This window comes from Hemitrygon akajei, unplaced genomic scaffold (genome assembly GCF_048418815.1).
Source record: "Hemitrygon akajei unplaced genomic scaffold, sHemAka1.3 Scf000037, whole genome shotgun sequence".
Taxonomy (NCBI): Eukaryota; Metazoa; Chordata; class Chondrichthyes; order Myliobatiformes; family Dasyatidae; genus Hemitrygon; species Hemitrygon akajei.
The window spans coordinates 2,989,166-3,014,995 of NW_027331923.1; the positions used below are offsets into that span (position 1 = coordinate 2,989,166).

Sequence of the window (25,830 nt, forward strand, 5' to 3'; positions counted from 1 at the left end):
ATCCATCTGTTGAGAAGTCGAAGTTTGCTCTTCTTGTATTTTTTCAATTATACGATCTTTCCTGCGAGCGGCTTCTTCAAGATCCAAAATACTTACTTGTTGTTTTTGTGATTCCAGTGTAAGTGTCTGGAGCTTTTGTTCAACCAGCTTCAAATGCTCATCAAACCGAAAAAGCTTTACGGTTATTTTTCTCTCCAGTTCTTCAAAGTTGTCTTCTATAAGCTTCACAATTGTTTCTAAAGTTATCGGTTCTTTCGTCTGTTTCGATTCTTTTGCTCTAGACATTTCAGCAAGTTGAGAATAATTCAAATAGTTAAAAAGAAAAATTCTGTATGTTTAGACCCCTTTAGAATAAGTATAAGAAGATCCTTTAAGGGGTGTTTGGAGGTTAAAAAGACGTAAAAGGTTTGGAGCAAAGCCTAGAAGTGGTTTACTCCATGAGCGCCATCTTGAGACGTCAACCTATTCTCATAAGGCATGTTCTCCAATCCATGCAACATCCTTGTAAATCTCCTCTGCACTCTTTCTATAGTATCCACATCCTTCCTGTAATGAGGTAATAGAATACTCTAAGTGGGGTATAAATCAGGTTTTATATAGCTGCAACATTACCTCACCACTCGTGAACTCAGTTCCATGGTTGATGAAGGCCTTCTTAACAACGTCAATCAACGCTGCAGCTTTAAGTGTAGAATTGACATGGACCCCAGGATCTCACTGATCCTCCACACTGCCAAGAGTCCTAACATAATATGGCATTCTGTCTTCAAATCTGATGTACTGAAATAAACCACAGCACACTTATCTGGGCTGAACTCCATCTGCCAGTTCTGCATCCTATCGATGTCCTGCTGCAACCTCTGGAGAACTGTCCAGATTATTCACAAAACCCTCAGCTTTTGTGTCATCAGCAAACTTACTGACTCACCCTTCTACTTCCTCATCAAGACCATTTATAAAGATCACAAAGAGAAGGAGTCTCAGAACACATCCCTGCGGAACACCACTGGTCACCGTCCTCCATGCAGAATACGAACCATCTGCAACCACCTTTTGGCTTCTGTGGGCAAGCCAATCCTGGATCCACAAAGCAAGGTCTACTTGGATCCTTGCGTCATTACTTTCTGAATGAGCCTCGCATGAGGAATCTTATCAAAAGTCTCACTGAAAGCCATGCACACTACACCCAATGCTCTACCTTCATCAGTGTGTTTTGTTACATCCTCAAAGAAATCAATCGGGTTCGTAAGGCACGATCTGCCCTAGACAGAGCCACGCTGACTATCCCACATCAGATGATGCTTCTCCAAATGCTCAGAAATGCTGCCTCTCAGGAGCTTCTCCAACAGCGTGCCCTCCTCTGAAGTAAGAACCACTGGTCTGTAATTTCCTGGCTTATCTGGCTTACCTGAAAAGGGAACAATGTCTCCTCATCCTCTGGTACTTTTCCCCTCCCTACTGATGGTGCAAAGATCATTACCAGACGTCCAGCATTTTCCTCCCTCACTTCCCATGGTAGCCTGGGGTATATCTCAAGATGAGTACCCCCAACTTGAGTTGAAATTGGTAAAATTGTGATGCCAGAGCTCTCATTCAGAGGGGAACATATAGAAACGTGTAAAATTATGAAAAGAATAGATAAAATAAAGGTAGGAAAGTTGTTTCCACTGGTAGATGAGGCTAGAACTAGAGGACGCCGCCTCAAGATTTGGGGGAAATTGGGATGGAAATGAGGAGGAACTGTTTTTCCCAGAGGGTGGTGAATCTGTGGATTTCTCTGCTCAATGAAGGAGTGGAGACTACCTCAGTGAATATATTTAAGACCAGGTTGGATAGATTTTGGCATAGTTATGGAATTAAGGGTTATGGGGAAAAGGCAGGTAGGTGGAGATGTCCATCGCCAGATCAGCCATGATCTTATTAAATGGTGTAGCAGGCTCGACGAGCCAGATGGCCGACTCCTGCTCCTATTTCTTATGTTCTTACCACAGACTATAATCTCTCCTGAAATACTGTCCTTCACCCATTGATGTCTTTTGCAAATATTTTTACAGGTTTGAAATGACAGAACACTTGTGCACGGGAATCTCAAACACAACAACACATCAGTTTTGCTGACTCTGGATATTTAAGGAGTGACCAAATATTTTCTTTGCGACACCAACACATCTGTTGTTGATCCACGGAGATGAAGAATTATCTCATACCAGCTGGTAATGTGTTCTGTCACTGAAATGAAGTTTTCTGTTGTAACTCAGTGAAATCCACTGGAACCGGGGTGCTGAGAACACATCAGCATTTGTTCACTGGAGATCAGTTCTTCAGCTGCTTTGATTGTACAAGGGATTCAAACATCTGACTTTCTGAATTGACAGAGAATTGATCGCAGTGAGATATCATTCTCCTTCTCTCAGTGTGGGAGGGGATTCACTCACAGCCTACCCACAGACACGCCAGTGAGTTCACAGTGGGGAGAGGCCATTCACCTGCTCTGTGTGAGGGAGGGGAACTACTCAGTCATCCAGTCTGAAGATACATCAGCAAGTTCACACCTTAGTGAGATGCTCCACCTGTTCTGACTGTGGGAAGCAATTCGTTCCATTGTCGATGCTGAAGGTATATCCTAAAGTTCACCAGTGAGAGGACATTGACCTGCTCGGATGGTGGGAAGACATTCACACGCTCAACCAGACCACAGTGACACCAATCAGTTCACACCGGGGAGAAGCCATTCACCTGCTCTGAATAGGGGAACGGGTTCACTCAATCATCTCAACTGAATGAACAGCAGCGAGTTCACACCGCGAAGAGGCCATTCACCTGCTCAGACTGTGGGTAGAGATTCACTCACTCATCCACACTACATAGACACCAGCGAGTTCACACTGGGGAGAGGCCGTTCACCTGCTCAGACTGTGGGAAGGCATTCACTCAGTCAAATCACCAGCTGCAACATCAGTTAGTTCACACTAGGGAGATGCCATTCACAAGCTCAGACTGTGAGAAGGGATTCACCCAGTCATCTCAACTGAAGTCACATCAGCGAGTCCACACTGGGGAGAAGCCGTTCACTTGCTCTGAATGTGGGAAAGGATTTGCTCGGTCATCTGAACTGAAGGTACATCAGCGAGTTCACACTGGGGAGAGGCCATTCACCTGCTCAGACTGTGGGAAGGGATTCACTCACTCGTCCAACCTACACAGACACCAGCGAGTTCACACTGGGGAGAAGCCATTTATCTGCTCTGAATGTGGGAAGGTATTTGCTCAGTCATCTGAACTGAAGTCCCATCAGCGAGTCCACACTGGGGAGAAGCCGTTCACTTGCTCAGAATGTGGGAAAAGATTCGTTCGGTCATCTGTACTGAAGTTACATCAGCGAGTTCACACTCGGGAGATGCCGTTCACCTGCTCAGACTGTGGGAAGGGATTCACTCACTCGTCCAACCTACAGAGACATCAGCGAGTCCACACTGGGGAGAAGCCATTCACATGCTCTGAATGTGGGAAAGGATTCGCTCAGTCTTCTGAACTGAAGTCACATCAGCGAGTCCACACTGGGGAGAAGCCATTCACCTGCTCAGAATGTGGGAAAGGATTTGTTCGGTCATTTGAACTGAAGTTACATCAGCGAGTTCACACTAGTGAGAGGCCGTTTACCTGCTCTGACTGTGGGAAGGGATTCACTCACTCGTCCAACCTACACAGACACCAGCGAGTTCACACTGGAGAGAAGCCATTCACGTGCTCTGAATGTGGGAAACGATTCGCCCAGTCATGTCAACTGAAGATACATCAGAGAGTCCACACTGGAGAGAAGCCATTCATATGCTCTGAATGTGGGAAGGGATTTGCTCAGTCATCTGAACTGAAGGTACATCAGCGAGTTCACACTGGTGAGAGGCCGTTCAGCTGCTCAGAATGTGGGAAAGGATTCATTCGTTCATCTCAACTCCTGAGACACCAGCAAATTCACACTGGGGAAAAACCATTCATCTGCTCAGAATGTGGGAAGGGATTCACCGATTCAGTTCATCTGAAAGAACATCAGTTTGTTCACACTGTGGAGAGGCCGTTCACCTGCTCAGACTGTGGGAAAGGATTCACTCGGCGTTTTAGTCTATTAACGCACCAGTTAGATCACAGTGAGGAGAAACCATTCACATGCTCTGAATGTGGGAAAGGATTCACCCAGTCATCTCAACTGAAGGAGCATCAGCGAATCCACACTGGGGAGAAGCCGTTCGTCTGCTCTGAATGTGGGAAGGGATTCGCTCAGTCATCTCAACTGAAGTTACATCAGCGAGTTCACACTGGCGAGAGGCCATTCATCTGCTCTGAATGTGGGAAAGGATTCAGTCGTTCTTCTCAGCTCTTGAGACACCAACGAATTCACACTGGGGAGAAGCCATTCATCTGCTCAGAATGTGGGAAGGGATTCACCGATTCAGCTCAGCTGAAAGAACATCAGTTTGTTCACACTGGGGAGAGGCCGTTCACCTGCTCTGAATGTGGGAAAGGATTCAGTCGTTCATCTCAGCTCTCGAGACATCAGCAAATTCACACTGGGGATAAACCATTCTGAGGAAATGCGGATATATAAAAAATCATTTTGAACCCAAGTAACCTCTAGCTAAAAGAATAATTGGGACTGAACAGGAATTTTTGAACTAAAGTAAACTCTGTCTTCAGCAGTTAAGAAAGTAAACGGCTTATACTGGTTACCATTTAATTGTCAGAGGGACATTGAGAATTTGATAATGTATATTGTACCCGTGTTTGAGTAAGGACTCATCGATAAGGACAGCAATGAACATCTGCCTGGAATGAAGTCAGGACCTTGCAAAGGGAATAGCTGATAAGGACTGGACTGTATATCCATCTATATTCAAACCTTGAGTTAGTGCACTCTGTTATCTAAGACATTAAGTTTTGCACCAACAGACTTGGTGGGTGTACCAGTTCTAATAGCAGCTTGCAACTATTGCAACTTGATGTATGGGACTTACTATGTATGAATATACTGCTGTAACCTGACTGAGAGAGTCCACTTGTCAGATGGTTGGCAGCACTGACATGCCTTCCCTTTGATAACTGGGTCTCAAACTCTTGCAAGAGAATCCAATAAACTGTGGTGCCGAGAGGAAACTGGTCTCCCGAGTTTTATACAGATTCGACTTTAACATTGGGCGTCACGAACAGGATCCCAATACAGAGAGTGCGAAGCAGACAGACTGAGTAAGCGGCCGGACCACTCCGGGGACTGTGGAGACCGACCGGGCGCCCAACGGGTATTTCACCTTTTGTCGCTCTCCGGTAGTTCCTTTGGAGGCACGGTTCCTCGCCGAGGGCTGCTTGCATACCATGACAGGATCGGGAAAGTATCTGTCGGAAGACTTGTAGAAGCTAGGCAAATGTTATTAATTGAGTAGGAGTCGGATACTGGTAAATATATTAATTGAGCAGAAGAAGGTACCAGGTAAATTTTACTAACTGGGCAGGAGACAGACGTGCTGGGTAAATTTATCAATTCAGCAGGTGGTGCCTGCTGGGTGAATTTATCTGATTGTTAATTGAGCAGGAGGCTTTGTGCCGGGTAAATTACTTAGAGGGCATGGAGTCGAGTGATACGAGTGGGCCGAGAGCAGCCCTACACAATGTGTGTGAGAGTTTTCCAGACAAGGAAACAGATTTGTGAATATTGACCGCAGCGCTGAATAAAAAGATTGGGTGGGGGGGGGGGGGGAAATGTGGCCACTGAGCGGGAGCCTGCGATATCACCTCTTGAGAACAAGCAGTAAATTTGATATGGAAGAAGAACTGTGGGAAGAAGTGGAAATTGTTGAAAAGGCAATGGAAGGATAATGCAGATGCAAAGTGGAACAGTACATGATTAGCAAGTTGGAGGGATAATGCGTGTGACAAAGGGAGAGAGGTACATACTGCAGAAGGTTGCGAGACGCTAAAGGCGGAGTGTGAATGGGTGAATGGGCGTCGAAAGCGAGAGCAGGAAAAACAACGTCAGCAAACCAAGGCCGGCCTAGGTAGGAGAGAAGGGCAGGAACGTCAGTCTAAAGTTCGAACTGACAGGGAAACAAGGGATCCCGAACCCATGTCTGGGATACGACCCCGTTTGAGGACGGTGACCGTGATGAGGAGTGGGCACCCACCGTACCTTACCAGGGGCCGAGTGCACCCAGTGCTCCCGAACCCCAATCCTCCCAGTACTCAGATACGGTGGCCGCTCGGGTAAAACAGCGGCAGCGGGGAAGGGGAGGCTGTCTATATCCTCAGATTCAGAAAGGGAATACAGAGGATTATTCCGAGACAGGGAGGGAAGAATCCACTGAAACCCCAGAGTTAATGGCTCCACAGAGACAATTGCCCACCCGAATGCTGCCTAGTCCATGAGCAGCGGAGGAGGGACAGCTCTCAGTGATTCCTGTGTATGCACCCTGGAAGCCTCAAAAGATGACTGGAGAGGCTAAAGGAAAAGAGGGCAGTGCATTACTGGCCGAAGTTCCAGGTTTCCTTTGGTGACAGACAGGATTGGTGATTCCCCATACCACCATTAGGGCTTGTCCTGGGTTCAAGCTAAAGAGCGTGGGTTTCTTGCCTACACCCTGACGAAACAAGCCTCTAGCACCAAGGGAGACTGGCAAGACTTGGCCGTGGGCCAACTCCGATACTGGAAGGAGTCAGAGGTGAAGACGGGACATCTTGTAAGACACTCTTAATATTGACCGAACCCAAGACGTTGTACCACATCTCCGGACAATTTCAGGCCATGAAGTCGGCCGCACCGTTCACCCCCCCCCCCACCCCCTGTTTGGATCACCGTGAACGAAGGACAGACTCTCCCACCCCTTCCGCATTACCCCCTCAAGCCCGAGGCAACGTTTTATGAGGATGGAAGGTCTCTGGTAATCCACCGAGGGGACGATGTTCTGGCTATGTGATAATGACGGACAGTGACGTCAGCCTCTTTCGAAACAGCTGTTTCCGCCCAGAAGGCTGAGCTGCTCACTCTGACTTGTGCCTGTATCCTAGCAACAGCTTTAAATGAGAATTTTTACACAGACTCCCGTTATGCACGGACTACGGAGCTTTGAGGGATTCCTGACTTGTTTTGGCTACCCCATTTTAACCTACCTTTGCAAACAACTTACTCAGCACTCTACAGCTACCTCGAGTTTTGGCTAGTATGGAATGTGCAGCCCATACTGGGGTATCTGATGAGATATCTAGGGTAATGCCAGGGCTGATGCAGCAGCGAGACAGACAGCCTCGAATCCCACACGTTTAGACCCCTCGGGAACCCAGCAAGCTCCTATTAGACACAATCGAAGGACGGGCATGCCAGACATGGAGGAGATACGTACATTTCAGGAGGACGCCCCTGAAGGAGAGCGCAAACTATGGTCCCACATGGTTTGCCACCTTGAACTTCAGAACAATTTATGGGTGACCTCTGCAGGTCAGGCCTGTGTTCCCTCTGTGTTCTTACCTATTTTGATAGATTATGTATATAATTGTACACGCCTGGGCAAGGAGGGAATGGTTGAATGGTTAATACATTATTACAATCTTGCTGGCACCCAGATTTCCAGAAAGCAGCTGCAAAGCGTGCACACGCCCAGCTAATCCACAGCCACTTCCAGGACAGCGGCGACACGAGGCGCATGTGGAAGGGCATCCAGGACATCACCAATTACAAGACAACATCACCTGCAGGCCAGCTAGCAGATGTTCTCACTGACATCTTCAACATCTCCCTGAGTAGCGCCACCGTTCCAACGTGCTTCAAGGCCGCCACCATCGTCCCCGTGCCGAAGAAGTCTTCAATGTCCTGCCTGAATGACTACCGTCCCGTTGCACGCACATCTATCATCATGAAGTGTTTCGAGAGGCTCGTCATGAGGCATATCAAGACCCTGCTGCCACCCTCACTGGACCCCCTGCAGTTTGCGTGCCGTCCCAACCGCTCAACAGATGCTGCCATTGCTACCTCCCTCCACCTGGCCCTAACCCACCTGGACAGAAAAGACACATGCGTTCGGATGCTGTTCATAGACATCAGTTCAGCATTCAACACAATCATCCCTCAGAAACTGATTGGAAAGCTGAGCCTACTGGGCCTGAACACCTCCCTCTGCAACTGGATCCTAGACTTCCTGACTGGGAGACCTCAGTCAGTCCGGATCGGGAGCAGCATCTCCAACATCATCACACTGAGCACGGGGGCCCCCAGGGCTGCGTGCTCAGCCCACTGCTGTTCACTCTGCTGACCCATGACTGTGCTGCAACACACAGCTCGAAGCATATCATCAAGTTCGCCGATAACACCATCGTGGTGGTTCTCATCAGCAAGAACAACGAGTCAGCTTACAGAGAGGAGGTGCAGCGGCTAACGGACTGGTGCAGAGCCAACAACCTGTCTCTTAATGTGAACAAAACAAAAGAGATGGTTGTTGACTTCAGGAGGGCACGGAGCGATCACTCCCCGCTTAACATCGACGGCTCCTTGGTAGAGATCGTAAAGAGCACCAAATTTCTTGGTGTTTACCTGGCGGAGAATCTCATCTGGTCCCTGAACATCAGCTCTATAGCAAAGAAAGCCCAGCAGCTTCTCTACTTTCTGCGAAGGCTGAGGAAAGTCCGTCTCCCACCCCCCATCCTCATCACATTCTACAGGGGTTGTATTGAGAGTATCCTGAGCAGCTGCATCACTGCTTGGTTCGGAAATTGCACCATTTCGGATCGCAAGACCCTGCAGCGGATAGTGAGGTCAGCTGAGAGGATCATCGGGGTGTCTCTTCCCGCCATCACGGACGTTTACACTTCACGCTGCATCCGCGAAGCAAACAGCATTATGAAGGACCCCACGCACCCCTCATACAAACTCTTCTCCCTCCTGCCGTCTGGGAAAAGGCTCCGAAGCATTCGGGCTCTCACGACCAGATGATATAACAGTTTCTTCCCCCAAGCCATCAGTCTCCACAACACCTGAAGCCTGGACTGACACGTTACTGCCCTATTGTCCTGTTCATTATTTATTGTAATGCCTGCACTGTTTTTGTGCACTTTATGCAGTCCTGTGTAGGTATGTAGTGTAGTGTAGCTTTCTTTGTGTTGGTTTTTACGTAGTTCAGTCTAGTTTTTGTACTGTGTCGTGTAACACCATGGTCCTGAAAAACGTTGCTCATTTTAACTATGTACTGTACCAGCAGTTATGGTCGAAATGACAGTAAAACTGACTTGACTTGACTTGAAGAGCGAGCCAAAGCATGTTTAATTTGTAAAAGGATGAATGTTGGAAAGCAAGTGCCTTGTGTTTCCGGATCTACCCCCTTGTCTGGTGGGCCTTTTTTCTTGTTTACAGCTTGGTTTTATAGAATTCCTAGAGTACATTGTTATGAGTATTGCTTAGTGACAGTAGATGCATTTAGCAGATGAATTGAAGCTGTTCCTACAACTAATAATACCACTATGACTATTGTGAAAATATTTCCAAAATAAATAATTCCTCGCTGTGGACTTCCAGAAATGATAAACTCGGTCAATGGGCCACATTTTGTAGCCAAAATAAATGCGGAAGTCTGTAAAGAACTTGCTATAAAACAGCAGTTCCACTGCACCTGCCTTCCGAAAGCAGCCGGCATCGTGGAACCAGCCAATAGTACCGTGAATGATCAGCTGACCAAACTTACACCAGAAACTGGACTGACCTGGTTGAAGGTTTTACCCTTAGCCCTAGGTTGCCCACATCATGCCCCACAATGTGACGTCATTGATCTATGTTCCCACCTTTGTCTGTTGAAGTTTTACTGATGAAGCTAGAATTTGTAAGTAAAACCCGTGATTTAATGTACACTCTTATCTAATTAATTAAGTTTTGCTGTAACTGATTTGGTGGGAATGTCCATGGAACGGACTGTTCTTTGTTTCGCCAGTTCTATAAATTGTCATGTTTCTGAGTGTTAGACAGAAAGCTCGTTGCGAGCTGCCGGGGAGAGAGAGAGAGAGAGAGAGATACTCAGTCTTCCTGATGATCGGCTCCGGGTCCTTTCTCGCCGGCTGAGTTCGAACAAATAAACGGGTGAAAGATTAAATAAAGACTTGTTTGTGGTGTAGTTATTTGGTCTGGTAAATTTCAGTTTACACTCACATCCAAGACTTCCATCCGGACCATCGGGACAAGCCTGGAGGATCGCCTGGAGGCTCCCGCTGAAGTGGGGGGGGGGGGGGGGTTCGGTACTATCATGGACCCGTCTGGCAATTCCCCATCTTGCTATTACCTCCTTAATTGGGCATTAATCCCCTCGTCTGATTTCCGATCATTCTCAGTTCTACTAATTACAGAACACATGGTTCCCATTAGCGAAAACAGGGTAAAACTCGGGCGTCACGGCCATGCTTTGCCAGTTCGTTGTTCGACTCTAGTGTGAGTAAACCTCGTTTCCTGATTCCTCAGGACTGCCAGTTCTAAGCTCCGCATCATTTCCTGGATACTCTACGTAAACACTGTCTCCGTGTAAAGACTCTGCTGGATACCGGTTTCCCGGTCGCCACGGTGCTAACGCCTCACAACTCTGCCTCCGCGCCTCTGTCCTGCGCTAGGGTTCATCCTCAGCCTCGTCCTTGCAACCATAGCAGGGAGATGAAATAAACAACAACACTAAAATAAACACAATAACAACGTTACCCAAGGAGCTGATTATTGGTTTCAGGAGGAAGAAACCAGAGGTTCAGACAGCAGACTACATCGGCGGTGAAGAAAGTCAGGAACTTTCTGTGCATCTGGTTTTCGGTGCGGTGTATTTGGTAGAATCAAGAGCTTCGATGAGATCAGTCACTTCTCCCACCCCCGAGAATACAACGTTATTTAGCGATGCTTGATTGTACAGAGAAGCTTCACTCACCAACTTAATTTCTGATAAGAACTCCACGGAATCAGACTGCTAAACATGTCCATTTACAGGTGTTATGAGTGCTGAACAGACCTGATGGAAATGGGGTGCAGAGTTAACCTTTTGAGAACTATGAACTATTGCTATTGCTATGCTGCTAATGAGAGAGAGAGATGAAGCACAGAGGCAGGAACATCTGCTACAGATAAGAGAGAGACACAGTTGATTTATGTATTATGGCTTCTTCCTGGATTGTTTACCTTTCGCTACAAGGGCGTTACTTTGCTCGTTAACGTTCCTAAGGAGACAGCAGGTGTGGCCTGATTTGATGGACATGGTCATTTTGAGTTGACGGATGGCTGATACCCCGTCAATGGGGATAAAAGACAGGTGTGGGGAGACACCCTCAGACACACCAGTGGACACTGACCGAGTGTTGTGCACCCACAGGAAGGTGGGGGCTTCGAGGACCGAATCAGGAGATCGGTCAACAAAGCTCACAGTGTGACGGCAGGGCCGGTGGGGACTTGTGTGTGTGTCCACTCATGTCCATTCATAACCGAATGACCACAACGGTACAACGAAATCAGAACACAACAGAAGGTTTGCTGGCTGCAGCTGGTCAATCTCTCTCACTCTCTCTCTCTCTCTCTCCAACGATTGCAGCAAAACCATAACTACCTCTGCACACATGGACTGAACTGAACTTTATATTCTTCTATGACAATTCATTTACCCCTAGACATTGATAGAGCTTGTTTATTATTGTTGATTATTATTCCTACACTTCTATGTTTATTATTGCTAACCTGTTTTATATGTATATTTGCATTTTTGATACTGTATTGTATAGTTTACTAATAAACACCTTTAGTTTTTTGGTACCACCAGACTCCAACGGATCTTTCTATTTCTGCTGCTCTGTAAACCCAGTTACGGGGTACGTAACACAGGTCAAATGAGAGTTTCGTTTACCAGGCACTTTAAACCAGTTTTCAAAAAGAGCCGCGTGCTTCCTAAGCGAAACAACATTACAAATATTACTTTCACCAATAGAATCAAACCAATTGGGAATAAAGCTGTAGTGATAGCCATTAAATGTTCTTTATTTGATAAGCCATTCAATCCTGGAACCATTTTAGTAACCGCCTTTGAACCCTCTCCAGTTTCAGCACATCCTTCCAAAGATAAGCGGCTCTTATCTTAGAATTACCATGGTTCTAGATTGGGTATAAGCACCAAACCTCAGTGGAAGACAAACCTGCTTGCATTTACACGCCGCAGCTGCATAACACCCAATTGAAGTCAGCTGCTAAGCATGTCCATTTATGGGTCAGACGATAGTATCGTTATTAAACTTCCGTTTATGTAAGGGACAACGCTTTTCCAGAACGGAAAGACATTCTAAAAGCACCAATGCAATGGATGTTACAATCATTCTAGCTCACTTTAACCGTCACGGGCTTTCCATGTTCTCGACATATTGCTCAGGTTCTCAACGAGAAAGTCCACTCGTGTGCTAGAAACCGCTAATCTGTGAATTGTAATGGACCTGTAGCAATGGAAGAAAAATCACACCAGCATCACGTGGGTGGTTGGAATTTTTTAATGCAGTCTCTGCTCACGTGAAGATCTCATTAGCGAGTCTTCATTCGTTGGCACATCTGCCCAAGTTAATTGAGTTAATTTTGCTGAACGAACCGGTAATGTCAGGTTATTAACGTTCTCTCACCAGGCTACATGAAAATATGGTTAACTTCCCGGAAATCTGAATGATATCAGCATTTATTTGAACTCCCAACAAACTTTACAATCGGACATGCGTTTTATCTACAGAGCCGACCACTTAATCTGAGCAGATGTTTGAGTCAATACGTCAATTGCTCCCTGAATTTCCTCTGTGTCAGAGTGTAGATACACGTGTTGGTGCAGGTGGAGAGAAACTGCAACATCAACCCAAACTGTTGCAGGATATATGTCGGGGTGTTCAAATATCTGTCAGTGTAAGAATAATTCTGAACTTGCCAGTTCATAGTATATACAATATAGGGGATCCACAACAATATGAAATTGGCTGACAGAGTAAACAATAAAATTATTGACTTTCTCCGGTTCTCCACCTCTGGATCATTCTTTTTCTCTCCGCTGTTCCTGAGCCCCCGGCGAACTCTGTTTGCCGCGATAATATGACTGACTGTTAAAGCATTAAAAAGTAGAATCAAACCGATCGGCAATAAAGGTGTAGTGATAGTGTTAAACAACTGGTATGCTTTCCATGTTGGTAAAGTTCGGTATTCCACTCTCGCAATGCATCGCCAGGGTATGTTGTCAATGATAATGTAACGTTCTACCACAAAGTAGAATGGAACACTTTTCGCACAACTTCCTAAACACACAATTACGATCACAATAGTCGCCGTCCTCTCGGTGCAGTATCGTTCCCGCAGCTTTTGACTGCAGATTGCAATACAGCGATCGAACGTGAAAGCCACCGTGAGCCAAACAGAACAGTCCATGGTTGCGAGCCTCAGGACAAGAGTCATGGCGCAAACCGGTGTAATGAGCAAAGTAAGGGAATACATATAAATATTATTTATATCACCGAGTACAACAGCAATAATAACACACATTAAATCAGCTGCTGCCATTGCCAACAGGTAACGGGAGATGCATTTAGAGAGTCCGCAGTTTCCCAGAGACAGGATCACAATCGCCACTAAATTAACTGCAAGAAACCAAAGACGAGTTAGGTTCATGCGCAAAATCCCTGAAATTTTTACTTGATATAGGTGCAAATAAATGTGTTGTATCGGATTGAGTGAGCCTCAGACATCTGATCGTATGCGGGATCAGGCGGCCCTCGATTCCGAGAGTGGAAATATTGTTCGCACAGGCTCCATCACTGTCCTACGATTGGATGATAACGACGCAACCGAGTAACAGTTGAACCGCAGCTTTGCAGTTGACAGCAGGTTTTCCAATCGCCTGCTTATCGACCCCCTGATCTAGACAGACCCATGATTATAGCTGAGAATGTTGAAGGTTTTATATATTGCGGCCATAAAATGCGCTCGTGGAAGCTGCTTCTTCGGAGATAACATTTTGGAGAGGAGCGACGGCAGAGCTAAATTGATTCTTTGATTTACAGGTGGCAAATAATGTTGAATTTGTACATTGGGACCGAGACGCAATAGAAAAAAATGGCATTATCACGTTGTGAGATGGATGTAAGAAATACAATATATCATATTTTATCTAAATTAAAACCCGCCTAAGGAAGAAGGACGCAGAAAAACAGGTATATGGAGGAATTTAAGGTGGAGGCGGGTTATATCGGAGGCAGCGTTTAAGGGCCGGCACAACATTGTTGGCCGAAGAACCTGTCTGTGCTGTGCTGTTCAATGTTCTATGTTCTAAAACGGAGAAGTTTTGCACGTTATTGTGGCAATTTCAAAGACAAATAAACAGAAAAAATATACATATCAGAGATTTTAAAAAAAAACCCGCGACGCCGAAAAGCCAGGGTCTCGCAGAGAGAGCTGTAACGATGATTAAGATTTTGTTTTGATGTTAGTAATCGTGGGAGTCTCAATGTTGATGCAGAATCAGATTCAGAACAATACCTGATGGGGACACTGGAAGTTGGAGTAAGGTAAAATGCTAGAACTGTAGCAATATTAACACTCAATCACTTGTTAATATTGACCAAATGATCGGATACCAGAATAGAGTAACACTTCGAGAGAAAAATGAAAGAATAAATTAAAATACATATTTAAACCCAAATACGTTTCAAACACTCATCAGATGAGGCACCACGCACGTACAGCAGTAACCAAATCCAGTTACTTACCAGGGACACCAGTCGCTGCTAGTACAGGATAGTAAATACTCGCGATGTAGTAAATTGCTGGATATCCCATTTTCTGTTTGAATTGGTGATCAGTTGAAAATAGTCCAACTGCCGATATCTACTGTTGTTTGCTTTGCAAGTTCTTATAGAGGAGAGGAACGGGCACTCTGACAATTAATCACACCACGTGGTCAGTCACATCAGTGATAGTCCACTGAACAAACACTTCAGAATTGTTTTCATTTGTATCAATTTCGTCATCGTGCAATTAAAATCGCTTCCTCGGTGGAATCACAAAATAACAACTATGTTTAATTTTGTTTATTCACACCTTCAAACGAGAACGTTGTACATTCTTTCTCCATGACACATAATTGGTGCGTTTCACATAAAATAATCCTTCGTCTCAATACTTTTACAACGTGGACTATCACTCTCAAATAATTATCAGTAGTAAGAATAGGCGAAATGAATTAAGATTCTGAGATTAAGGGAGGACAGTTAATTTGATTTTTGAATTCAGTAATCTTTTCCTGGAAGGGGAGTGCTCACAACTGCTTTCAGATCGGTTTGGTGCAACAGCAGTGGCCAGTCTGGATGATAAACAACTTCGTAAACGATTATATTAGTTATGTATCTCGAAGGTCATCACGTCTAAACACGGGAAGTGGGGGGTGAGGAGACGAACTGGAAATATAAGGATGTAGTTAAAGGAAAAGAGAGAATAAGAAAAGTTACGAAGGACAACAGAATTAAAGGGGCAGAAAGCTCAGGAAGGGATCAGAGAGTATGGCCAAGTGGAGTAGGGATCGGTGTGAGAAGTGAGGGGAGTAATGGATAAAAAGTAATATATATGAATGTACGAATGTGAGAAATAAAGTAGATGAGCTTGAGCCTCGGTTGGAAATTGGCAAGTAGGAATAACAGAGACATGGCTGCAAGAGGACCAGGGCTGGGAAATGAATATTCAAGGGTATACGTCCTATCGAAAGGACAGACAGGTGGGCAGAGAGGGTGGGGTGGCTCTGCTGGTGAGGAATGAAATTCAGTCCCTTGCGAGGGGTAACAGAGAATCAGGAGATGTAGAGTCAGTATGGATAGAACTGAGAAATTGTAAGGGCAAAAGGACCCTAATGGGAGTTATCTACAGGCCCCCAAATAGTAGCCTGGATATAGGGTGCAAGTTGAATCAAGAGCTAAAAGTAGCATGTCGCAAAGGTAATACTACGGTTCTAATGTCAACTATGGAGCCTTGAGGGAGGAGCTGGCCAAAGTTAACTGGAAGGATACCCTAGCAGGGATGACAATGGAACAACAATGGCAGCTATTTCTGGGAATAATACGGAAGGTGCAGGATCAGTTCATTCCAAAGAGGAAGAAAGATTCTAAGGGGAGTAAGGGGCGAACGTGGCTGACAAGGGATGTCAAGGACAGTAGAAAATTAAAAGAGAATAAGTATAACATAGCAAAGATGAGTGGGAAGCCAGAAAATTGGGAAACTTTTAAAGAGCAACAGACGATAACCAAAAAGGCAATGCAGGTAGCAAAGATGAGGTACGAAGGTAAGCTAGCCAAGAATATAAAGAGGATAGTAAAAGCTTCTTTAGGTATATGAAGAGGAAAAAAAATACAAAGTTGGGACCTTGAAGACAGAAATGGGTGAATATATGCTGGGGAACAAAGAAATGGCAGACGGGTTGAACAGGTACTTTGGATCTGTCTTCACTAGGGTAGACACAGACAGTTCTAACAGCGGTCAGAGGACCTAGGGTGACGGAGGTACTGAAGGAAATACAGATTGGGCAGAAAATGGTGTTGGGTACACTGATGGGACTGAAGACTGATAAATCCCCAGGGCCTGGTGGTACTTCAGTTCCCAGGGTACTTAAAGAGATGGCTCTGGAAATCGTGGTCGCATGGGTAATCATTTCCCAATGTTCTATAGATTTAGGATCAGTTCCTGAGGATTGGAGGGTAGCTAATTTTATCCTAGTTTTTAAGAAAGGAGAGACAGGGAAAACAAGGAATTATAGACCAGTTAGCCTGACATCAGTGGTGGGGAAGATACAGGAGTCAATTATAAAAGATGAAATAGCGGTACATTTGGATAGCAGTGGCAGGATCGGTCCGAGTTAGCATGGATTTACGAAGGGGAAATCCTGCTTGACTAATCTTGTGGAATTATTTGAGGATGTAATTATGAAAATGGACAAAGTAGAGCCAGTGGATGTAGCGTACCTGGACTTTCAGAAAGCCTTTGATGAGGTCCCACATAAGACATTAGTGGGGAAAATTAGAACACATGGTATTGGGGGCAGGGTACTGACATGGATAGAAAATTGGTTGTCAGACAGGAAACAAAGAGTGGGGATTAAAGGGTCCTTTTCAGAATGGCAGGCAGTGATAGTGGGGTACCGCAAGGCTCGGTGCTGGGACTGCAGTCTTATACATTATACATTACAGTGTGCATTAACGATTTAGATGAAGGGATTAAAGGTAACATTAGCAAATTTGCAGATGATACAAAGCTGGGCGGCAGAGTGAAATATGAGGAGGGTGTCAGTCGGATGCAGGGTGACTTGGACAAGTTGGGTGAGTGGGCAGATGCATGACAGATGCAGTTTAATGTGGATTAATGTGAGGTTATCCACTTTGGTGGCAAGAACAGGAAGGCAGATTACTATCTGAATGGTGTCAAGTTAGGAAAAGGGTAAGTACAAGGAGATCTATGTGTCCTTGCTCATCAGTCACTGACAGTAAGCATGCAGGTACAGCAGGCAGTGAAGAAAGCTAACGGCATGTTGACTTTCATAACAAGGGGAGTTGAGTATAAGTGCAAAGATTTCCTTCTGCAGTTGTGGAGGGCCCTGTTCAGACCCCACCTGGAGTATTGTGTTCAGTTTTGTTCTCCAAATATGAGGAAGGACGTTCTTGCTATTGAGGGAGTGCAGCGTATGTTCACGAGGTTAATTCCCGGGACGGCACAACTGTCATATGTTGAATGATTGGAGCGACTGAGCTTGTATACACAATTTAGAAGTATGCGAGGGGATCTGATTGACACATATAAGATTATTAAGGGATTGGACACGCTAGAGGCGGGAAACATGTTGCTGATGTTGGGGGAGTCCAAAACCAGAAGCCACAGTTTAAGAATAATGAGTAGGCTATTTAGAACGGAGTTGAGGAAAAACTTTTCACCCAGAGAGTTGTGGATCTGTGGAATGCTGTGCTTCAGAAGACAGTGGAGGCCAATGCTTTCAAGAAAGAGTTAGATAGAGCTCTTAAATATAGCGGAGTCAAGGGATATGGGGAGAAAGCAGGAACAGGGTACTAATTGTGAATGATCAGCCATGATCACAGTGGATGGCGGTGTTGGCTCGAAGGGCCGAATGGCTTACTACTGCACTTATTGTCTAATGTCTAAACCGATATGGGGGTCGCAGTGTCATCTGTGATTAATGTCAGGAGACTGTTTCACAAAACTCTCCGTAAAAGTAGATTTATTCCATACCATTTTTCCTACAGAACTGTACTGTTTAACAAGAAGTACTCGTATTTCTCCCAATAACATATCGATCCACTCCATCTCTCTCCATTAACATCTCTTCCAGGTGTGTTATTTTCATACAATGTTCACTTAATCTTTTTTCTTTCATCATTTTGCAAGTTTTACGAGGCTCAGAGTGTCCAATGTTGGGACGAAAATGACGTCCAACATCGGTGATTTATCCACAGGTGGTGCATTCTCAATATTTCCGTTAGTGGATTTAACCCAGGCAACCTATTCATATTCTATACCTTCACAGTTTGTTCCGGATCAATTATGACCCGGCCCGAGAATCCCCTCATAACAAGTGTTTGTAGCAAATTTTGAGCCACAAGTCTATTTAGAATGTATAAATCGCCTGTCTGACATTAATAGGTCACTTTAGAAAAAGTAATCAAATGTCGGCTTAAAGTGGCGTTTAGGGTATTGTTACTGCTGCCAAATGTCAAAATGGGTCAAATTTGACCCGAACAGTATGTAAGGGTTAAGACATGTTGCGGTAAAGTGAAATGAGTTGATATCCGCTCGAAATAACAATAACTTATACTCGCGCTTTCCGTGTTTGTGAGAAGACCCCTGCCTTCAATATATCTCTGATAAATCATTTCGCAACTGTTTTTGTTGTCGCCAGTCGCACGTTGTTTTATTGTAGAATCTGTTTCTGATAAATATTTTGTTTGGGAACTCACACGCTTTCCCACGTGAAACACCTGCACGGCCAGTCATGGTGTCCAGTGAAAGAAGGATTACCATATATAGTGTCTATGTCGCAGCTTGTATCTTTAGAAAATAATGGGTCTCTACAGCAACAACAACATGACAGCTCCTTCGGTGAACTTGCCATTTGACTTTGGACAAGAAGGACTTTCCGTCTCATGTCAGCCAGTGAGAAATCTTGTTTGATATCGGTCAGTATTTGTCTTTAATATCAACAATACAGCAAGTCAAACGGTTCAGTTTTCACTCTGCTGGAATAACTTTTCAATTCTTTGTGATTAATTTAACGGCGATTGCGATCCTGTCTCTGGGAATATGTGGAATTTGGAAATCTATCCCCTGTACCAGGTAGAAATGGCAAAAAGAGATCTCATACTAGTTGTCTTCGTTGCGATTGTGTACAGGAACTGCATCTATTATTATGTTAATTTATTGCAGATCACTCATATTTGCGGTCAGGCTCTTGCACCGAATGTTGTAAATAGCGACAGTGTCATTTGACTAACAGTGGGTTTCTCTTTCAATTTCTCTTGTTACATACCCCGTGGGTGACTGTCTTATGATCATGATGTAATTAAGTATCCGGTGAGCATGATGTAACGGTCTTGTGATGATGGGGTGATGTAAGTTCCCGCCAGTGAGAGGTCACATGATGTAATTTTCCCGCCAGTGAGAGGTCATGTGATGGCCTGTTTCAACAGGTATAAAACGGGAAAGCTTTGCTGTGACGCAGGTCAGTTCGTGGTTTAATTCGTCAGTGACTTCGTTATGCTGCGTATGTCTGATGACGCAGTTTTGTTTTAAAGTGGAGTTTTAATTTATGTCTTAAGTCTCAAAGGGTATTGCCGGCAATTTCGCCACAACGCTGCTAGTTTTTGTCCAGTCAGAGAGTGAAGATTTATCGAACTGCGAGAACCCGAAGGATCGAGTAAAGTTGGTGTCGTCAGCAGTTTACTACAGGATCAACCTTATTGAATCCTCGTTCAGAAGGTAGTAACCTGCATCCGAGATAATCCCTGCTGTAAAAGCAAAAAGGGTTGGGTGCAACGTTATTCGCCAAAGAAAAAGATCAGTTCATTTAAACCGTTTTTATTTCCTTCGTCGTAAATCCTTCGGGCAAGGCATTTTTCGGCGGGGATCAGCAGTGAAATCATTTGGACTTTTGGCATTTACCACTTTTAAGAACTGTGTTCGCATTTATCGCTTTAAGAACTGTACGAGTTGCCATATAGCAGTTAACTTCCGGTTAAGTTAGTCGTTTATTTACTTTTCATTTGTTGTAGAGCTGTGTTTAAATAAATATTTCTTTGTTTATGAAAACCTTGTCTGATTTCTATATTCATTGTTGCCATATCATAACACTATCACAATTTGTTGACAAACTCTGCGGTATGATACTGCACCAAGAGAACAGCCTTTGTAGTTATAATGATTATGTCGTTCGCTCTATCAGGCAAATTCAAAGACCCTAGTTAGTATCTTCTATCGTTTGCCATTTACCAAACAACAGCTTGCTTTACCTTGCAAATGATAAGTTTGTGGGCCAATATAGACGGGGTGCAAAAAACAGCTGAAGAATGTAATGAAGTATATATGTTTATTAAGGGGCTGCTGTGCGGATAACGAGCGACGCGAGTTGCAGGTTGGCAGAGTATGGGAGCAAATGTTGTGAAGCATTAGTGCATTTGCCAGATCTGCCATTTATCCATTGAATCATAGATTTATGGGATTACAAAGACTGGAATATGTATTTAGCCCAACTGGTCTTTATAGTCAAGGCCCCTACCTACGCTTATATCATGCCCGCTTGTCAGCCATATCCAGATACACCTAGTCCATCCATGTAACTATCCGAATGTCTGTTAATCATTTCAGTTTTACTTATCTCTAGCTGTCTGTCAGTTCGTTTCATAATTTCAACAATGTTTCTTCAAAATCCTTTCTTCGTTAGCATGTTAAATCGTAGTGTTGACATGTTTCCGGGCATCGCTGTAAGCTGAACGCTCCATATTTCCTGTCCCTTTCCATGGTAAACAGATTAATTCATGGAGGCATCTGCTTGATCACTGGATCCACTTACATCCGCCGGAGGTTGCAAATTTAGTTTAGTCTGGATGGGAAATTGGGGCAAACAACTAAGTATTGGTGATATTATTTCTGCGTAGGTAGAAGTTTATTAATGGAAGGATTTGGCAGCTTCAGTGAGGGTGCAGGGGGATACACCAGGATACTGTCTGGACTTAAGGTAATGCCTTTTGAATGTAAGTTAACCGAGCCAAAACTTTACTCTTCGGAGATAAGGAGGATGAGGTGTGAATTGACAGAGGTATACTAGATGATGAGAGGCATTGATAGAATATGTGACTAGATGCTTTTTTTTCCCCATCTCCGAAATGGCTAATATAAGAAGGCATTATTTTAAAGTGATTGGAAGTAAGCATTTCGGTGGGCGTCAGAGGACAGCAGTTTATACAGAGTGCTGGGTGCGTGCAACACCCTGCTCGGGGCGGTAATAGAGCTAGATGTGTTAGGAGCATTTATCAAAATCTCCACATGCAAATAGATGATAGCAAAGTGGATGTCTACGCTGGAGTGATCTGTTACTGTGTAATGACTATTCTAAGATTTTCAGTTGTTTGCGAAGTTTCTGAAGGAAGTAAAATAGGAGCATGGATTCTTCTGCATTTTAAATCTGTGTTTTCAGTTTCATTCGCCCAGGTGGAATCCATGACAACGTGTTGGAAATGTGCAGGTCTCTCTCCTGGATGTGAGTCTAACAAATTCAGTGAGAATAGAGCATTGGGGAAATTAATGATTAGTGTTCATTTAAGTCACGAATTTACATGTGGTATTTTGGGAGACAGATCGGTATAATTCGGGAGCAATCTGAAAAATTGCCTTTCCACACTGCGTTTCTATAGAATGTTAAAATATGTTGCACAAGATTTCTAGTACACTGATTCTGAATTTCGAGTTAATATAGAAAATTGCATCACGTAAGGACTGTGACTGTCTTCTAAAATGCTAATGAGCAGATACGATTCTTGTCATTCATGTGTTTAAGTATGCTGAATTATTGTATAGACGCATAGTTATAATAAAATAATGGAATTCATAAAAAGTAATTGCGGACGTCAGTTACGTGAGTCTGTTTACAGTTTCAGAGACACAGAGACGATAAGATTCCAACCGCAGAATGCGAGCTCTTTTTTCACTTTCCACTCTGTTTTTTTTTTTAAATTTTATAAATTACTCAAACTTGATTCCACCCTGATCTTTAAAAAAACTCAGAGAGCGAAAAGTCGGATATTGAAATGGTTGTTCGGAATGAGTTGGGACAAGTTACGTTTCGGCTGCTGAGAAAATTGCCCGTGACACCCCACGTTCTGAGGATCGAGGATCTGGGTCTTCTGTTCGGCGGACATGAAGAGAGAAGACGCCGAAATGGAGTCATGATCCGACGAAGGCCGTGGAGATAGAAAGAGAATCAGCGAAGGATAAACCGTGATCTCCAACGAGTGCACATTAGACTGTTTCATTAAAATGGGACCTTTCTTTTTTTTCGCTTTCTCCTCATTAACTCTGTAGTCGAATTAAGAATTATAAAGCTGAACTTTATGCACTGTATTGTCTGTCATTTCGTGGTACTGATTTGTTACAGGGTAACAAATGACGCAGCGTCCACAAAAAACAGGGATTTTCGAGGTGGACTCGCACCTCCATCTCACCCGCTTGGCAGGGCCAGAAATTGTCTTCCCTTGACTTACGAAACCAACGGAACCTAATGGTTACCATTGTGGGGGCTGGTCCGTGATTTGGGAAGCTCTGTGATGCTGCATTGAACCAATGCGTTGTGTGTTTAATTCTGTGCTAAACTATGGCCAGGTAAAGTGATGACGATGCGGGGGTGTGGATGCTGCCGGGGTTGAGCGGTGGTGTGAATCCACGGGGTTACTGGCAATGAATGCGAGCGTATCGAGTGGGATCGATATTCGTACTCCTGGTGAATTGTTATTTCCAGTTTTAAGTACAATTAAACTGTAGGGAAAGTTACGATTGTGGGGTGGAGATTTGATAAAATAATGGGCACAAGCTTCGTTCTAGTTCAGACCAGCGCCGACATAAAGGCAGTGGAACTGCCTGGTTATATTGGGGCCCCAGGAGAGGAGGCGGGGCCGTGGACTGTCCGCACTTCCGTGAAAAGGAGAGTCTGGAAGAGCGGGTCGAATCGCAAGTCCAGACTCCCGAAGCCGGGGGCGGGGACCTCAAAGACAGGGTTCTCTTGTTTCTACGAAGCGAGGCAGGGGGCAGTGTGATTTGGAAAGTCTATTTAGCTCCCAAGCGAGGAGTACGTTGGGTTAACTCCCTGGTAAATAAATGGAAAAAATGCCCAAGTTCAAGGTCCCAGCTGTGATATGGTCACTCTGTTTTCAGGAACGGAGCCCATCGCTGAAGGGGAAAAGGAGTATGAGACTTGGGCGGAGCAGCCCACTCAGTTGTTAGATGAGTGGCATTCCTCTGATAATGTAAACCGACAGTGATTGGGTGAATGTTTGAGCGGGTGGGCTGCTGACCAATTGAGAGCCTTAAAACTCACAATCCCGCCGTCACTCCGGCAGCCTAAATGCAAGCACTAGAAAAGGAGCTCGTTGCGACGGAGAGCCCAGTGGCGCTCATGATTGGGTTTCGGAGCGTGTGTCAGGAGGAGGGGGAGAAGTTTTCCGCCTACAGCTATTTTTTTCGGCTGAAAGGGCAGCTAAATTGCCTGTGGCACAGAGAGGTCATACGGACGGCTGAATTGAATCAGTTGAGAATGGACCAGATAACGAAAGGCGCCCAGTCCCTGAACCTGATCACTTGGGGAGTTTGACCGTCGCGTAAGACGCGCCCCACATTTGTTCAGCTGATCAGTTAAGTACAAGAGGAAGAGAATGCGTAAGAGGCCCGGGACGCCTCCGTCAGCAGGGTACGGTCCTCGCTAGTGGTGTCCTTCGTTGAACTGACCGAAAGGATTGGTAGAGGAGATTGTGGCAGAGTTGAGAACTGAGCTGTCCCGGTGTGGCCCACTGATAGAGTTGATAGGGAGACGGATTCTCTGAGGGGAGAGACTATGAAGAGGGTTGCTAGCAGCCGGGGTCTCGCAAGATGAGGAGCGGCTGATATTGTCTGTTGTAACTGTGGAGAAGAGGGACATTTCAGGTGGGGAGTGTTTTGCGAACGGTTGAAAATGATTCTACCTCTGGCATAATCTGAAATGCATGTGAGGTGGAAGCGGATTTGGGTTTGCACACAGATTTGGTGGTGTGCATGGATTTAGGAATGTATCGGCAAATATGGTTATACAGGGGTTTAGGAGTCCGTGCGCATTGGGTGGAATCACGTCAATATTGGGTGGAAGCGGATTTGGGGATGCAGGCAGCGTTAGGGATGTGTCGGTGCATACGAAATTGTGGCTGTCGATCGATATGGGATATGACGAGCCACAAAGTCGTTTAATTTATCCAGGCTTTAAAATAATTTAATTTCAAACTTTGAACTTTAAACTTAAACATTGAACTGCACTGTAAAATTGTGAAGACAGATATTTTGTGAAGTGTTTGAATTTATTCTTTCTTTGGCATACTCGGGTGCGAGCAGGTTTTCTGGATTTAAGATCGTGATGAATCTCAAGTTTATTTCATTTATTAATCAATGCACTTACATTTTAAAAAAATCTGTTCGTATTGTGTTTTTAAGTTTGACGTTGTTACTCAAGATTTGCGCACGAACTTTAGGCCTGGTTTTTTAACGTCGAGGCAGCTATTTTCCGAACTGTTTGACACGATCCTTGCTCTAAGATAATCCAATCTGCATGTGCTTCTGAGGTGCACAGCGGATTTGGGATAGAGCACTGAATTAGTGACGGCCATTGCGGGTCTGCACACGGCTTTGGTGGTGCACATGGATTTCGGGATGTGTTCTCAAAAATGTGGGTGCGCACCGACTTAGGGATTGAGCAATTTAGAGGTTTGCTGGCAAATAAGGGTGTGCACACTCTTTCGGTGTTACATCCAGATTCGGGTGTGTCGGCCGATCTGGTATTACAAATGAATTTTGGGGTGCGTGGGGGTCTTCAATGTCGAGACAGCCGTTTGATGAACTGTTTGAAATGATTCCTGTTCTAATGTATTCTGTCAGGCAGATTTAGGGGTGCCCATGGATATCGGGAATGCACGGATTTAGTGGTGTATTCCAGAAAATGTTGGTGCTCACTGCTTAGTGGATTGTGTATAATTAGGGATGTGTCGTCAAATAACGGAGAAATGATGGGTCTGTGCACATGGGTTTGGTGATGCTCGTAGTATTAGGTGTGTTTTGTCGAATATGGGGGTGCACACGGATTTGGAGATTGCACTCTGATTTGACCGTGTCGACCAACTTGGACGGTAAAAATTATTCCTGCTCTGAGATAACCTGTTATGCTTGTGCGGATGTCAGCGTATTTGGGCACACACGGAGCTTGGGATTGTGCAGATTTAGGGCGGTGTCGGAAAATATAAAAATGCACAATGGTTTGGGGATGCGAACAGATTAAGTGATGCGTACGTCAATATAGGGATGTTTGCAGATTTCGGGTTTTTCATACAGTTGTGATGTCCGCGGATTTGGAATTCTCACGTTTCTCAAGATTTTTCTAATTATGAATATGTTGATAAGAAATGATTCCGAGACTGGGATACTAATGTCTATGTGATCGTGTTCGAGTTGCGCAGTGAATTGGCGGTAGCGCAGATTGTCGGCGAATTGGAGTTGAACATGTT

The 25,830-nt window shown here is 44.7% G+C and overlaps 1 protein-coding gene across 4 annotated transcripts in view; it reads left to right on the forward strand.

Moving 5' to 3' along the window:
• The window catches only part of LOC140720188 (uncharacterized), a 393,541-nt gene extending 388,393 nt beyond the window's left edge, over window positions 1-5,148 (forward strand). For 3 of the 4 annotated variants that reach the window (XM_073035073.1, XM_073035071.1, XM_073035075.1), the window contains exon 2: window positions 2,055-5,148. In XM_073035073.1, the coding sequence (XP_072891174.1) occupies window positions 2,978-4,585 (1,608 nt within the window). In that variant the 5' untranslated portion in view covers window positions 2,055-2,977 and the 3' untranslated portion in view covers window positions 4,586-5,148. Of the gene's footprint in view, window positions 1-1,043; window positions 1,366-2,054 lie in introns of those variants that run through there. The other variant, XM_073035072.1, reaches the window with a different exon arrangement.
• Window positions 5,149-25,830: the final 20,682 nt, after the last annotated feature.